The sequence below is a fragment of the Coturnix japonica genome, chromosome 4 (assembly GCF_054131305.1).
Source record: "Coturnix japonica strain WE chromosome 4, WE-NBRP24, whole genome shotgun sequence".
Lineage (NCBI taxonomy): Eukaryota > Metazoa > Chordata > Aves > Galliformes > Phasianidae > Coturnix > Coturnix japonica.
This window is the reverse complement of record NC_140666.1, coordinates 63,272,842-63,285,946: the sequence shown is the minus strand read 5'-3', so window position 1 is coordinate 63,285,946 and position 13,105 is coordinate 63,272,842. Positions and strand designations below refer to the sequence as shown.

The following is a 13,105-nucleotide window of genomic DNA, read 5'->3' as shown; positions in this document are numbered from 1 at the left end:
AGACTTTCAGGAGATCTATTGTATTTGCTTTGAGGGCTGGGGTTGTGTGAAGCTTGGAGGACAGCAGAATAGGTGTCTTTAAGGGGTCTGATAAGTAGAGATCTCACTGCATTTGAAAACAGCTAAATGGAAAGCAGCACTTCTGTGCCTGACAAGCATTCTATAGTTTAGATGGTTATTCTCTTAGAATCAAAACTAAGGTATTCCTCAACCATATTTTTGTTCCCTTTGTTTTTGTATGAAAGAACCATAAAAAGGGGGGAAACAGTGAACAGAACTGAACTGCACAATTACATCAGACATGCACATCTCTTGCCTTGTACTAATCTATGGTGTTAGCATGAAAAGTTAGAGGTTAAAATATTTTAGATATGCTCATAATGTTTAATCATTCTTTTCCTGAGATTCTCTTGGTAGTGATTCATTTTCTGTTTAATTTGTCTTTTAGTTTAGTTATGAAATTAAATACTGACCTTACAAACGAAGGTAATTCAGAGTAGAACTGAGAGTAACTTCATGGCTTCCTTTTTTTCTATCTTAACATTTTATTTTATTTATAGATGTTTGGATAAGTGATTTACTCTTTTACAAATACTAAATTTTAATATATGTGGAAATTTAATACCAGGTGGCATTTTTATATAATATGGGTAGTAGCAACAGACTTCTGTTCAGGGAGTCAGAGGAAAGATACTGTAGGTTATTCTGAATTGAAGGAAATTGGAAAAATTCTTTCACTTCATGATAGAATTTTATTTCTAGATAGCAAATACCTTTTATTTCTGTTTCTGCATTGGTTTCTGTGTGAAAAATAGGCAATTATAATGTAATCATTTTGTATCCCAGGAGCAGTGTTCGTTTAGTTGGGACTGGGGCCCTTCTTTTCCCACTCAAGGAATCTGGAAAGATGTGAGGATTGAGGCCTATAACCATTATCACTTGATTTACTTTTCTTTAACTCCTTTCTTTGGTAAGTCACATTACTACCTTATATTATTTTTTCACCTCTGGAATACAAACCATTTTATTGTTAAACTAAAGTAACTGTCCATTTAGAAAAAGGTTCTATGGTTTGTCACTTCGTAGTGCTTACCACAGCACACACTCTTAGGTCTTGAACCAGTACTTAGTATAAACAATAGTGGTTAAAATGTTAGAATTCAGAGTCTTTTTATGCTTGAAGATCACAGAATGACTTGAGAAATACTATATAGTGTAACTAACTGAGGTTAGCCCCTGTTCACCTGTTTCAGAAAAGTTCTTTTTTGTTGGCATGTATTTTTACTGGGACTCCCAGTATATGAGTCTCACTTCTGTCACGCCTCCATTTTAAACGAAGACAAAGCTGTTATGGGAATTTAGTTCAGTTTTGGGAAGGCAAATGCAAAGCAAGCAGAGTTTCAGGAACACTGAATTTTCAGGACACAATGTGAAGCTTGAGACAGAAGAGCAGCGTTGTTATGCCTTGGTAATTTGTTAAGGCTGCAATTTGAGAGGACAGCCTTCTGCATTCCTGCTATCTAACTTGCCCAACCAGTTTCTTCCCTGGACATGCTCCTTTGTCTTGAAGATTGTTGCAGCTGAACAAAGTAGTTAATTTTCTGTCAAAACTTTCTGTAAAAGGTAACGTAGCCCATTGTAGACCACCTGCAAGTTTTCACTGCCTGTTGAGCCCGGTCTTCAGTGGAGTAAATGCTATTTCATGAGTCCTCTGCACTGGGTTGAATTTCAGCCCTTGGGAACAGGGTTTTTGTGTAGGAATAAAAGAGGAAGACGTCACTCCCTGAATGCTTGTAAAGCTTCCTGAAATAGCTGCAGATCTTAGAATTAACGTGACTGGAATTTCCATGGAAAGCCCCAGCACAGACTCTGTGCTCTCTAGAACTTAGTTACAGTAAAAATCTTTCCTGGTCCCTCCCACATTCCCACAACTCCACCTTCTGGTAGGCAGTGTTAATCTCTGAATAGCATAGGGAGAGCAAACCTCTTTCATTCAACAGGGAGTAATTTGGAACGAGAGCCACAGCGTGTTAGTATTCATACATAATAACATTTGAAAAATAAAGAATAAATGAACAACTTGAATTTAAACTGGCTATGTGCTTACATTGCTCAACAGATCTGGTGTCCTTGCCTTTTGACCACTGAGTCTGTAAAAGATTAAGATTCATTGTTCTTTATTTCTGTGCCTAGATTCCGAATTTCAGGCAGTAAATGGGTAGGCTGGAATTTCTTTATTCTCTTGGATGGAAGGGCAAATGCTCTATAGCTACTGACCCTTCTGATTGTTTGGGTTTATCTTTTAAATCCTTCAACATTTCTGAAAACTCATCTTCCCTGCGTAATGCTGAGTGCAATGTAAACCCATTTACTGCTCATAGTTCTAAAAAATGAAGTGAAAGTCACAGAAAGGCTGAATGTAATTGTTTGGTTTTGGAGGGAGCTCTCTTGTTTTCCTGGAAGGAGAGATAGAATACATATGTGAAAAGAGTAAGTAGGTGATGAGCAGCATATGTATACAAAATGTGTCTCAGTTTTAGTTTTCCTTGATTTCTGCTTTATAGACATTCATCTGTTATGTTTGAACATAGGAGTAGCCAGGATGTAGCTGTACATAGATAATATAATTGCTGAGATAAGCAAGAGATTCAAACATTAGACTTGAGTAACCTTGACCCTGGCTTGCCTTGTTTGATAAGTTGTTCTGTAATGGAGATGGCTCCCTCAGGTAGCAGTGGGGAGAGGTCTTGGGCAAGTCATTGATTTATTTCCTCCACCATACTTTAAGAGCAGAAGGGGTGTAATGATAGAACCTGTCAAGTCTAGACACAATGGGCCCAATTTGTTCTCAGCATAACTCCATTTGTTTTGTTTAGTGACTCTGGGATGAATTGGGCTCATTTTCTGTTAATACTGGTTTTGTTTCACAGACAAAAGTGATTGTACTCCCTTGTGATTACAGTCTTTCCCAAAGAGTACCATGCTCATATGAATGCTGACTAAAAGAAAATATAATGTCTGTGGGAGTTGGTAGAAAAAATAAACATTTTCCCAATGATAAAGTGGTTGGTGTAATATTCTCTGACTTCTGTACAAAATTCTGAAAAAGCCCTGGATAGCTTTGGGATGAAATGCGTTATGAAATATAAATCACATTACGTAGTTCTATTCAAAGTCAGAAAATCTAATCTGATATCAAATGCACTAAGTAAGATTAACCTCATAGGTCTGGTTCAAACACAGCCTGAAATTGTTAAATTTAATCCAAGCTATTTAAATTGTTTCTTTGATGAGAGATCATGTTAACTAATAGGTACATAAACTCAATTCCTGTATTCCCATTTCTTCTTTGCCTTTACTAAGAGAGGAGAGCTCAGCAGTGGAGTCTTGAAATTGAGTCCATCTTTAATGTAGCCGACACCAAGCCAATTGCAGGTCTTGCAACTGTGAACATTCCCAAGCTGCAAACACAGCAGACATACAGTGTGAAGCTGCAACCTGGTGAAGGCAGTATTGTGCTGCTTGTAAACATCAGCAAGGTAAGGAGCTGTGTGCATGGGAGCTCTAGCCCAATGCAAACTGTACTGCTTCACTTGGTTTTCAATGGGTCTTTCTGCTTCCATGTCGGTTTCTCCCTCTTCTTTCTTTGCTCCTGACTTTGACAAGTTCTGTAGCCCCTGCAGGATATGAAAAAGTTCTTTCCCTAGCTAAAAGTTGTTGTTGGTTTTGTTTCTTTTCTTTTTTCAAATCTGTGTAGCACAATGTCAAAAGAGATGGTGTATACCATATTTCACTCTTCTGGCTGTAGGTATCTTGTCTTTCATGCCATTGTTTATCTGGTTCATTGGGACTGGAATATAACACAAAGGAAAGGGAGGAAAAATTCCTCAAACCTCTCAGTAAATAGCCTTTCATTTAAATAAAAGCAAGAGAACCATGTGAAGAACTTGACTGACAGTAGTGTTGGTGAAAGTTTTGTGTAGTAATTCCTTATATTGGCTTTTAGTCCTCTGGGTAGGCAAGGCCTAGGAGGAATTTTGGAGGTTAAAGTAAGCTCTAATGAGGAGAGAACTCATCTGTTTGTTATACACCCCAGAGACAGAAGATGAAAGAATGGGTTCACCTTCAGAGAGCGCTGGGAAACAATCTAGTGGCAGGCTTAGATCACCAGCATTATTTCCTTTCTTGAGTTCTTGTGGTTTTTAGAAACTGCACCAAGTTTTGTCAGTGGATGTAAATAAGAAGAGATGTCTAGGCTTGAACGCTGGTGAAGAAAATCAGTGTTACCTGTTCCTGCTGAAAAATAGGTGTTTCGAAGTAGGCAATGAGCCTGGCATGGTAAAAAGAAGTATGAAGTTGATCTTGGCTTCCTGCTTGGACAGCAGGGGGGCCTGGTCAAGCTGACTGTGGCAGGCTCAGGGCAGCAGGCAGGTTGGGAGCCTGACAGGCACAGTACCACCTGCCTTTGACTGTGCTGTCCCTTGGAGACAAGTGAGAGCTGTTGTCTGCTTTGCTGCCATAGGGCACAGCCAAGTTTGTGGGCAAGCAGGATGGGGCTTCAGATGGCCCTGGCAGTTAGTAACATCCTAATGTCTGTGATAACCTTTGGGTGTTATACTGGCCTTTACCAACATTTTTCTCTTTTGCTGTGTAACTGCATTTGTTTCCCCAGCTGGAATATGTTTTGTGCATGTTCCTAAGTTATTTGTCAGTTGTTTCAGTGGAGAAAAAGCATGTTAAGGATGAGCAGGACATTTGTGCTTCAGTATGCGTGTTCAGCAATTTGCCTGATAACGTGCTTTTCTTTATTTTGACGTGAAAGCAGAAACAGTAAACATATGCTTTTTGTTACTTTTGTCATCAGAAAGGCAAGTTGTGTGACTAATTTCAAGTACATAGATTAATTTTAAGCAGTCATTAGTCTCTCCTTAACCTTTCCAGGGTTTGCATTGAGCAGGTACAACAATGTGAAGCTTCAAAAATGATTTATTTAATCACCCCACCCCCAACTTCAGAAGAAATCTGTTAGTGGGGTGTAACTGTGAGCTCGTGAGGAAGTACTTCCTTCAGAGCAGAGGCAACAGTGTGTTATTATTCTTGGTACACAGAGGGCTTTGCTGTATGAACTCATAGCAGCTGATTTTGCAAGAAACCCTGCAGTGTGTTCTAACATATTGACGAGCATAAAGGAGCACTTGCTCTATACAACAGCCTTGTGAGGTGCATGTTGAATAGTGAGAGCTCACCAGAAATTCATTTCTAGTTGAGAGTTTATTGCAGATTATGTTGCAAAGTCAGTAGATGCTTGAGCGGTACATATAAGCTGAGATGCTTATCCAGAAATCAGCACACAAAGTGCTGTGTTGCTAGCATGACAGCATTTTGCTTATCAGCTAATGGTGAATGTGGGGATGACATCATTAGTGGCCAATGAAACACTCCAGCTGCAAATGCTCCCTTACTGTTGGGGCACACAATGATTTTGTGCTGCCATCTGTATCCATGCCGTTCAGAGATTAGTTCTTCAGCACACGCAGTTATGATAACTCCAGACCAGGGAAGCTCAAATATTTCTAAATACATTAATTACTACGTCCAAGTGTTGCTACAGCAAAACATATTGTTGGGCTGCTCTCTGGTCTCCTTTTGTATGGAAAGATTGAGGCACTCCTTTCATGGCTCTGTTCAGTGCTGATCCCTGCATTGTTTGATTGCTTGCGTTATTGCTTTCTTGCCACAATTTTCGTGTTGTGGAAACATTTGCTGGCAAATATTGGCAATAGGACTGAGCAGCAGAAGTAGGCTACTGAAATGAAAAGGCATGTAAGTGTAGGAAAATATTTATGTAAATATTACTCTCTGTGGCTAGAAAAATGAGAAAATTAAATCTTAAAGGCAGTTCTTTTCTGTTCGTGAAAATCTTGGAGTACTATTGAAATTATTAGGAAGCACAGAAAAAAAAGCAGAAAGCAGTGAAATGAGTGAATGAAACCCCTCACTTGAAACAGCCTGCCCACGCGCTATCAAGGTCACAACTGAAAAACGTCACCTCTGTAAATCTGATTATGTGTATGATAGGTAAACTATTAGGTGTCAGTCTGATGAGGGGTATGACAGAGGCTAATGAGCAGTGTCTGCTCCTGAGACTAGAGATCTGAATTTTGGAGGAATGTTCTATCAGCCTAACTCCCTGTCTAGACACAAACATGCATGCATATACATGCTGATGGCCAGCTGTGGACTCAAAGTGAAGTAGTAGCTGAGACACAAATGAAAGAGATCACACTTTGAAGACTTTTTACTTCTGTGCTCCAGCTGGAGGAATCCCACTTACCTTGGCTCAGCTGAGGCACATATACTCATCTGGTCTCATAAAGGCAGCTGAGCCCTCAGGTGCATGTTATGTCTTTATTCATAGCTGATATTCATATTCTGGTTTTTTTCTCTTGCACGTTCAAGAACTCTACAGTAGAAGCTTGGTGGCCAAATGGACACGGAAAACAAATTGGATACAATGTGACAACGACTTTCATCATGGAAGGAGGATACCAGATTGAGAAAATTTCAAAGGTGAGACCTTCAGTTTGCTTTATAACTGACATTACACTGTTAGAACGTCTGTTCTACATATAATGTATCAAAAACTCTGAGGTGTTTTGCTGGATTATAGTATGTGTATGAAAGCACTGATGAGAAACAAGAGTCTTTTAATGTTACAATGTACGTTTGCCTGTTTTGTGGTAGCTTTAGCCTTCATAAATGTCTTTTATTCAAGACTGGAAGATGGCTCACAGCTAGTTGGAAAAACCAGAAAGGAAAAGATATTTAACCTGCTTTGGCACGGGGGTTGGACTTGATGACCTCTGGAGGTCCCTTCCAACCCCTACGATTCTGTGATATTTTCCTATTCTACCTTTTAAATTTGATCAGTTGTGATGTTTTTGTATCGTGTGCTAAAAAGTCTATTTACATTTCTATAAACAAAATGTTGGGGAAGGTTTATTTATTACAGGATTTTTTCTTGCTTATTATTATCTTTATTGTGGGATTAGTGTGTTCTTAAAATGCTAACATACTTTCATTTGTTAGAATGTGATAGAAGTGCTTCAGGTTCTAGAAGAGGTAACATCTTAAAGCTGACCACAAAAGTAATATTCAGATGTAAGATATTTGCTTAAGGGTTTCTGCAATGTACTGGCTGTATAATTATCTGATTGTCGTTACTAATAAGCCCAAAAGAGGTAATTTCCCACTATCCTTTAGAAAAACAAAAATGTGGAAACAGCACATAAGCACATGCATGAGGTGATTCTGAGGTATATTGCTTCACTAAAATCGAATCTGGTCACCAGGCATCCAGAACTGTTATTTGCTGTAATGTTTGTTCACATAGGAAACCTTATGAAAAGCAGGAGCTTCTGGAGTTGCAGTCTTTATAGGGCTAGTAGCAAGTTTGATTGTGAAGTCCTAGGAATAGTTCTTTGCTATTATTGGTGATAAATCTTGAAAAAAAATTGAGAAAAACCATACTAAATAACCACAGTGTATATTGTGCTTGGGAAAATAAGTAGGAAATAGGTCTAAAAGCCTGTATTTAAAAACAAACGCATTATTACTGTGTAAAAGCTGTACATGTTTCCTCACAGGGAAATTAATTGTTTCAGTTTGGGTAATTCCATCAGGATATTTCATAGAGCCCTGTGGCATACAGTCACAGGGGTTTCATGGTCTACAGAAGACACTTGGAAGCCTTTTTTTTTAATTTTTTTTCCCCTCAAAAGGAAAGTCAGAAAAGAGCAAATGCACCACATTGCTGATGTTATAAATTAACCACGTATGAAGACTTTATAGATTCATAGTGCAAAGTGTTGTTGTCCTTCATGCATTCTCTGAGTCTCTGTCTTGGATTTTGACACGTCCCTGCCCTCAGCTGTACACGTGGATGAAGGCTCCATATGCAGCACAATTTGCCCTCGTGTCAGCAGAACTGAATAGCAATGCTTGTATGGCTTACTAAGAACTCTGGGTAGCTCAGCAACAAGCATTTCTGAGAGTTCCCACAAGGATTTTGCTGTGAACCCAGTGGTGTGTTCTGGTGAGCTGTGTGTGTGTGTGTGTGTATGTGTGTATATATATATATATATATATATATATATATATATTAACAAACACAAAAGCAACTAATAGATGTGAAACATTTTTCAAACACTATGTCTCTGCATGAGTTCAGAGTATCTCCATACCTTTGAATCTTATGTCAGATCCAGCTGTCTTTAGCAGGGGTTCCTCTCTGTTTTTTTTTTAATACATACTAGAGTAGTCTCCAAATCATTAGCTAATCCTTTGGGAAATCCTCTGGGTAGCCTCCCAGTTTGTGCTTGCAGAGAGCTTTGGAGCTCTAGCCCGTTCTGCTGGGAGCCTCTTTGACTTGAGGAAGTATCCATATGCTGCCATTGAGAGCAGAAAAAAAACAAAATAGAATAGAGCCAACATCCAGGATGAGGTGGGTTTCTGTTTAGGTTTTGGTTTTCTGTTTAAATACTCTGTGTTGGAGCTTGTTTCTCAGGATAATATAAAGCAAAGTCATAGGCAGAAATTACCCTAGAATGACATGGATTTTCTTGAGAGGTCGAGTTTCATTTGCTATTGATAAATTCCCTGATGTAGGCACGGCAAGAAGAAAAGTGACTTAGTATCTCTTTCACCGTCTTTTGAGGCATTTATTTGATTTTGGAATCAGTTTCCCCATCTTTCTGTATGCTTATTTCTTCAACAATACATTTTATTTTTTCACAATACTATTCTAGTATTTGGATCTTCTCCTCCAACCACTGGTCCTTCCTTTCCTCTACACCCTGTTCTCCCCCAGGCCTTTTAACATGACTTCCAAAACTTCTCCATCTGACACACACGTTTCATGCTGCATGCTAGTTAGTTAGATCACTAGGGCATTCTGTGATCTTATTTCAGCTCTGGACATCTTTGTCCATGTTGCTTTTTTTAGTGCTAAATCAAAGAATGCCGAACGGTTTCCACAGCCATTGGGTACAGAGCCTTTGTATATGACTCAAAGATACACATATCTGCTTCTTAATTGTTGAGTATTTGTTTCTTGCTGGCTAGAAAGCCCCTTCTCCGTGCTCCAAGTCTGGGAGAAATATTGGTCCTTGGAGAGCAAGATATGTTGTGTCATGTACATTGCAAAGTTGCCATGGTCAGAGCCATGGAGATTTATAATCAAGAATGCCAGATCCTGGCAGTTCCCCTCTGCCTTTCTTTTACTTTGCTTGGCAGAAGAAAGCTGCAGTAGGAATGGAAATAGGTGCTGTGTTACCAGATGGTTCTCTGGAGAGCAATGGTTTGGGAGCACAAAGTCATCAAACCCTGGGATCTCGGAAATGTGAGATGGGGCTGAGGAGCTTTTCTCTGTGCTCATGCTGTGTGGGAGGTCCTGAGTGGGTGTTTGAGTCTCACAAGTCGCCTCTGATTTGGCCGGTTGCATGAGTTCCACTTGAGGACAAATAAAGCAGCATCACATTACTTCTGTTAGGAATATAAATACTCCACTACAACTGCACTCTGAGACAGCCCCAACCTGCCTGATGACAACCATTAAGAGGACCTCCCAAATACACGTCTATAAATCTTACTCCATTTTATGCCACAAAAAAAGAATTGCACTGGAGACTAACGAGTTTTTCTCAAAGTAATTTAGTTCACTAAAGGAAGGTCAGAACTCTTTAGTTAGTGTAGTACTCATGATGTGGGTTGTGGGTTGATTTTTTTTTTTCATTTTTTGTAGCCTTCAGCAGTTAGATGGTGAGAATTGTATGATTACTATTTCTTTTTAAACTCAACTTCTCATCATAGAATATCTATGCAAAGTTGTATGAATGGGTGCAAGATTCCTGTCCTAAAGCAAAGTTCATCCCACTGGTCTATTTTCATCTGGCCTAATGTACAACAAAATTGCAGTAGAAAGACGTTGGACACTGCCTGAGCATTTCTGTGAGCACAGAAATATTGGCCTCAGAATCAGAAGCGTCTTCTCAGTTGTATTATTTTTCTAAGTTTTTTTTCTGTCACTGGGAATTCCTTCAGTGTTGATCCTTTACAGTAGTCTCACTGCTGAGGTCCTTTTGCTTTTAACTACTGTCACCCCTAGGGCAACACTGTACAATGCTATAGGAACTGAGGTACGTTCTGTTTTATTTTTTCCTCCCTTAATTTGTATGTTTTGTTCATTGTTACAGTTCAGAGGGATTGAGTTTGAGGTGAATGATCTGTGGTGCCCACTAATGCACATAGTTTGCATTGCATCTGCCCAGGGATTTAATTAATCATTGTTCAGTTGACTAACAAGCATTAAGGAGGAAGGAAAAAAAGCATGGTTTTTTTTTTCTTTTTTTTTTTTTTTTTTTACTTGTCTTTTCTGCCACTGGAAATAATTTTCTCTGTCTCTCTTCACAATCAATGGTAAGTTGAAAATTTGATAATCACAGTCAAACAGTGGGATTAATTATATCCCAGTTGAATATGGAAATGTTTGGTGTGTGAAATAAAGCATTACATTGCATTTTAAAGATAGATATATCAGTTACTCTTAATTAGGTTAAATTTAGCCAAGGTTGACAGACAGATACAGTCCCAACTGTATCTTAAAGCAGAGAGAGAACAGTTTGTACTCTGCTATATGTTTTCAAAAGGTCAGCTTGTAAATAGTCGTTTGAGGAAGAAGTGGTTGCTAGCTTAGAGGTAGCCCAGACAAAAACTCTTTCCTGCCCTCTGGTTCAAAAACTTTTGCTTAGTGTGCGTTGGCTGAAATTTTCTGTTTGTTTTCATTCACTTTATTCAGTTTCCCAACTTTCTCCCAGTGATAATGAGCAACAGGTTCCAGAAGGAAAAAGAAGTTTCTTTCTGATCCAGATAAGTTAAAGTGGAAGAAGGTAGTGAGGGGAAAAAGCAGTAGAAAGTCTTTCTGAAAGAAGTGTGTTCTGTAACATTTCTAGCTGTGCAGGACCCAAGTGCAATTGGTGGGGAAGACACTTCTGCAAAATAAGGGTTCAGTACAAGATGTTACTGTGCTCCACCTGGTACTGCTTCATGGTATTATCTGTGTGTTGTGGTGATTGAGATACCTCTCCAGAACAGCACTGTCACTTTAACTGAAATGAAGTCCCATCAAACACCCAGAATGGTTTGTTGGGAAGTTTTCTTCTACCTGCAGTTAGGGGGGGATTTTTTCTCCCGCCCCCCCCCCCCCCCCCCCTTGTTTGCAGTGCATGATACCAGATACTAGGCTGGAAGAGCAGCTGTGGAAGGTAGTTTGACATCTGCTTGAATATGTGCTTGTATCTGGAATGGACTTCAATACTTGACACAGAATTGGTGACTGTTTTGCTGAATTGATCTCTGTGAAACCTGATTAGTGAGCATACTGTTCAAATACAGCTCTTAAGGCCAGAGAGATCTTCACTAACAAACCAGCATTTTTATTTGAATGTGTATCTTTTAGGAGATATCATTTCAAGGCAACAACAGAATATGGTTTTGCTTTTACTGGATGAACCTGAAGCTAAATGTTTAGGGACATGCAGCAGAGCTTCTGCAATCTTCTCCCATAAAGAGAGAATTTCAGATTAGTGTGTCTAATCTAATGCAGTCACTGCATTCCCCTCAGTGATTCCTAAATAGAATTTTAACTGAATTTTGCATCAGGCAAACATGCATCTGTCTTATGCATACATGTGCAAACACTTCAAAAACATTTTTTTAAAACACTTTTGATTTCTGCTTGAAAAGTACCATAAGAGATGAGGATGGGTCTTCTGACTTCTTGGTAACTTTTCAGTTAATGTTCAGTTGAATCATTTGCCTTATAGTTTTGATTTATTTTAGTTTTTGTCTGCTTTATACCTATGTTTTATGTCTTCACAGGCCTATTTTCGGACAGTTGAACTTGTTCAGGAGCCTATTCCTGGGTCTCCAGGTCTGAGTTTTTACTTCAGAATCAACGGCCAACCCATTTTCATGAAGGGCTCGAACTGGATTCCAGCAGATTCTTTCCAGGATAGAGTGACCTATGACACGTAAGCCACATTTGATATTTTCTTAGGAGAAAGGATCACCTTTACCTCATGTTTCACCATCAAATATTGGCACTGGTGTTGGTAGACTCCTTTCAAGGAGTCTGGATTCTATATATACTGGATTCTATCTGAATTACTATGTTGCTTTCTAGAGATGAATGTTTGAGACTTTTTGCAACTTAACCTTAGAAATATCAGTGGAAGTTGTGTACATCTTCTTATTGCATTTGACAGATTATGGCAACTCTTGAAGTCTGCAGCAGATGCTAACATGAATGCACTTAGGATCTGGGGAGGAGGAATATATGAGCAGGATGATTTCTACGATATTTGCGATGAACTGGGAATAATGGTAAAAAAAATAATAATAATACAGACTGTGTACTTGGAAACAAGAACTTATAAATAAAAGTCTACTGTAAATGAGCCAAATAAGAGAATTTAATACATAAGTTCTAACCATCTTTCCAAAGGATACATGGTGGAGTACCAATATGAGAAGTTGTCTCAACCTTCTATGCGTATATATGGATATATGCAACTTACATATATATATATATATATATATATATATATATATATATATATATATATAATATATTTTTGTAAATATATATCTTTTTAACTTTAATTGTTGCTCATTACTGGGGCTGTCTGTTGAAACTGGAAGTGATATTTTGGAGTGATTACATTGGCTTGTATTTTCTCTTCCAATTAAGGCTACAAATCTGAGGTCTTCATTTTTCACTCCACCCTTCTCTGCCCAGAGTCTCACTTTGGTCTTCCTTTTCTCCTTGCTGTCTATTTTTTTCTGCTCTTATGTTCCCCAGAATCTGAGCTAGAGGTTTGTGCCTTGAACTCTCTGTCTTCTATTCAGACCCCGGCTCTCCAACTTCTTCCTGTTCTGCATTTTCTGTTCTCTTGGAAAGGAATGGGAGGAAGAAATGAGCATCTGAGAAGCTAGTGTTAGTGATACTTAATGTGGAAAGTAGATATTTATGCTGTGTTGATACGCA

The 13,105-nt window shown here is 38.7% G+C and overlaps 1 protein-coding gene across 16 annotated transcripts in view; it reads left to right on the top strand.

Moving 5' to 3' along the window:
* MANBA (mannosidase beta) overlaps positions 1 to 13,105 on the top strand; it is a 51,150-nt gene that overhangs the window by 18,216 nt on the left and 19,829 nt on the right. For 13 of the 16 annotated variants that reach the window (XR_004307055.2, XR_014945955.1, XR_014945956.1 and 10 more), the window contains 5 exons: positions 847 to 970; positions 3,364 to 3,539; positions 6,460 to 6,570; positions 11,938 to 12,089; positions 12,324 to 12,441. Coding sequence is in view for 10 of the 16 variants with exons in the window: in XM_085547157.1 (XP_085403283.1) it covers positions 847 to 970; positions 3,364 to 3,539; positions 6,460 to 6,570; positions 11,938 to 12,089; positions 12,324 to 12,441 (681 nt within the window). In the remaining 6 variants the exon portion in view is untranslated. Of the gene's footprint in view, positions 1 to 846; positions 971 to 3,363; positions 3,540 to 6,459; positions 6,571 to 8,076; positions 8,096 to 11,937; positions 12,090 to 12,323; positions 12,442 to 13,105 lie in introns of those variants that run through there. The other 3 variants (XM_085547163.1, XM_085547165.1, XM_085547162.1) reach the window with 2 other exon arrangements.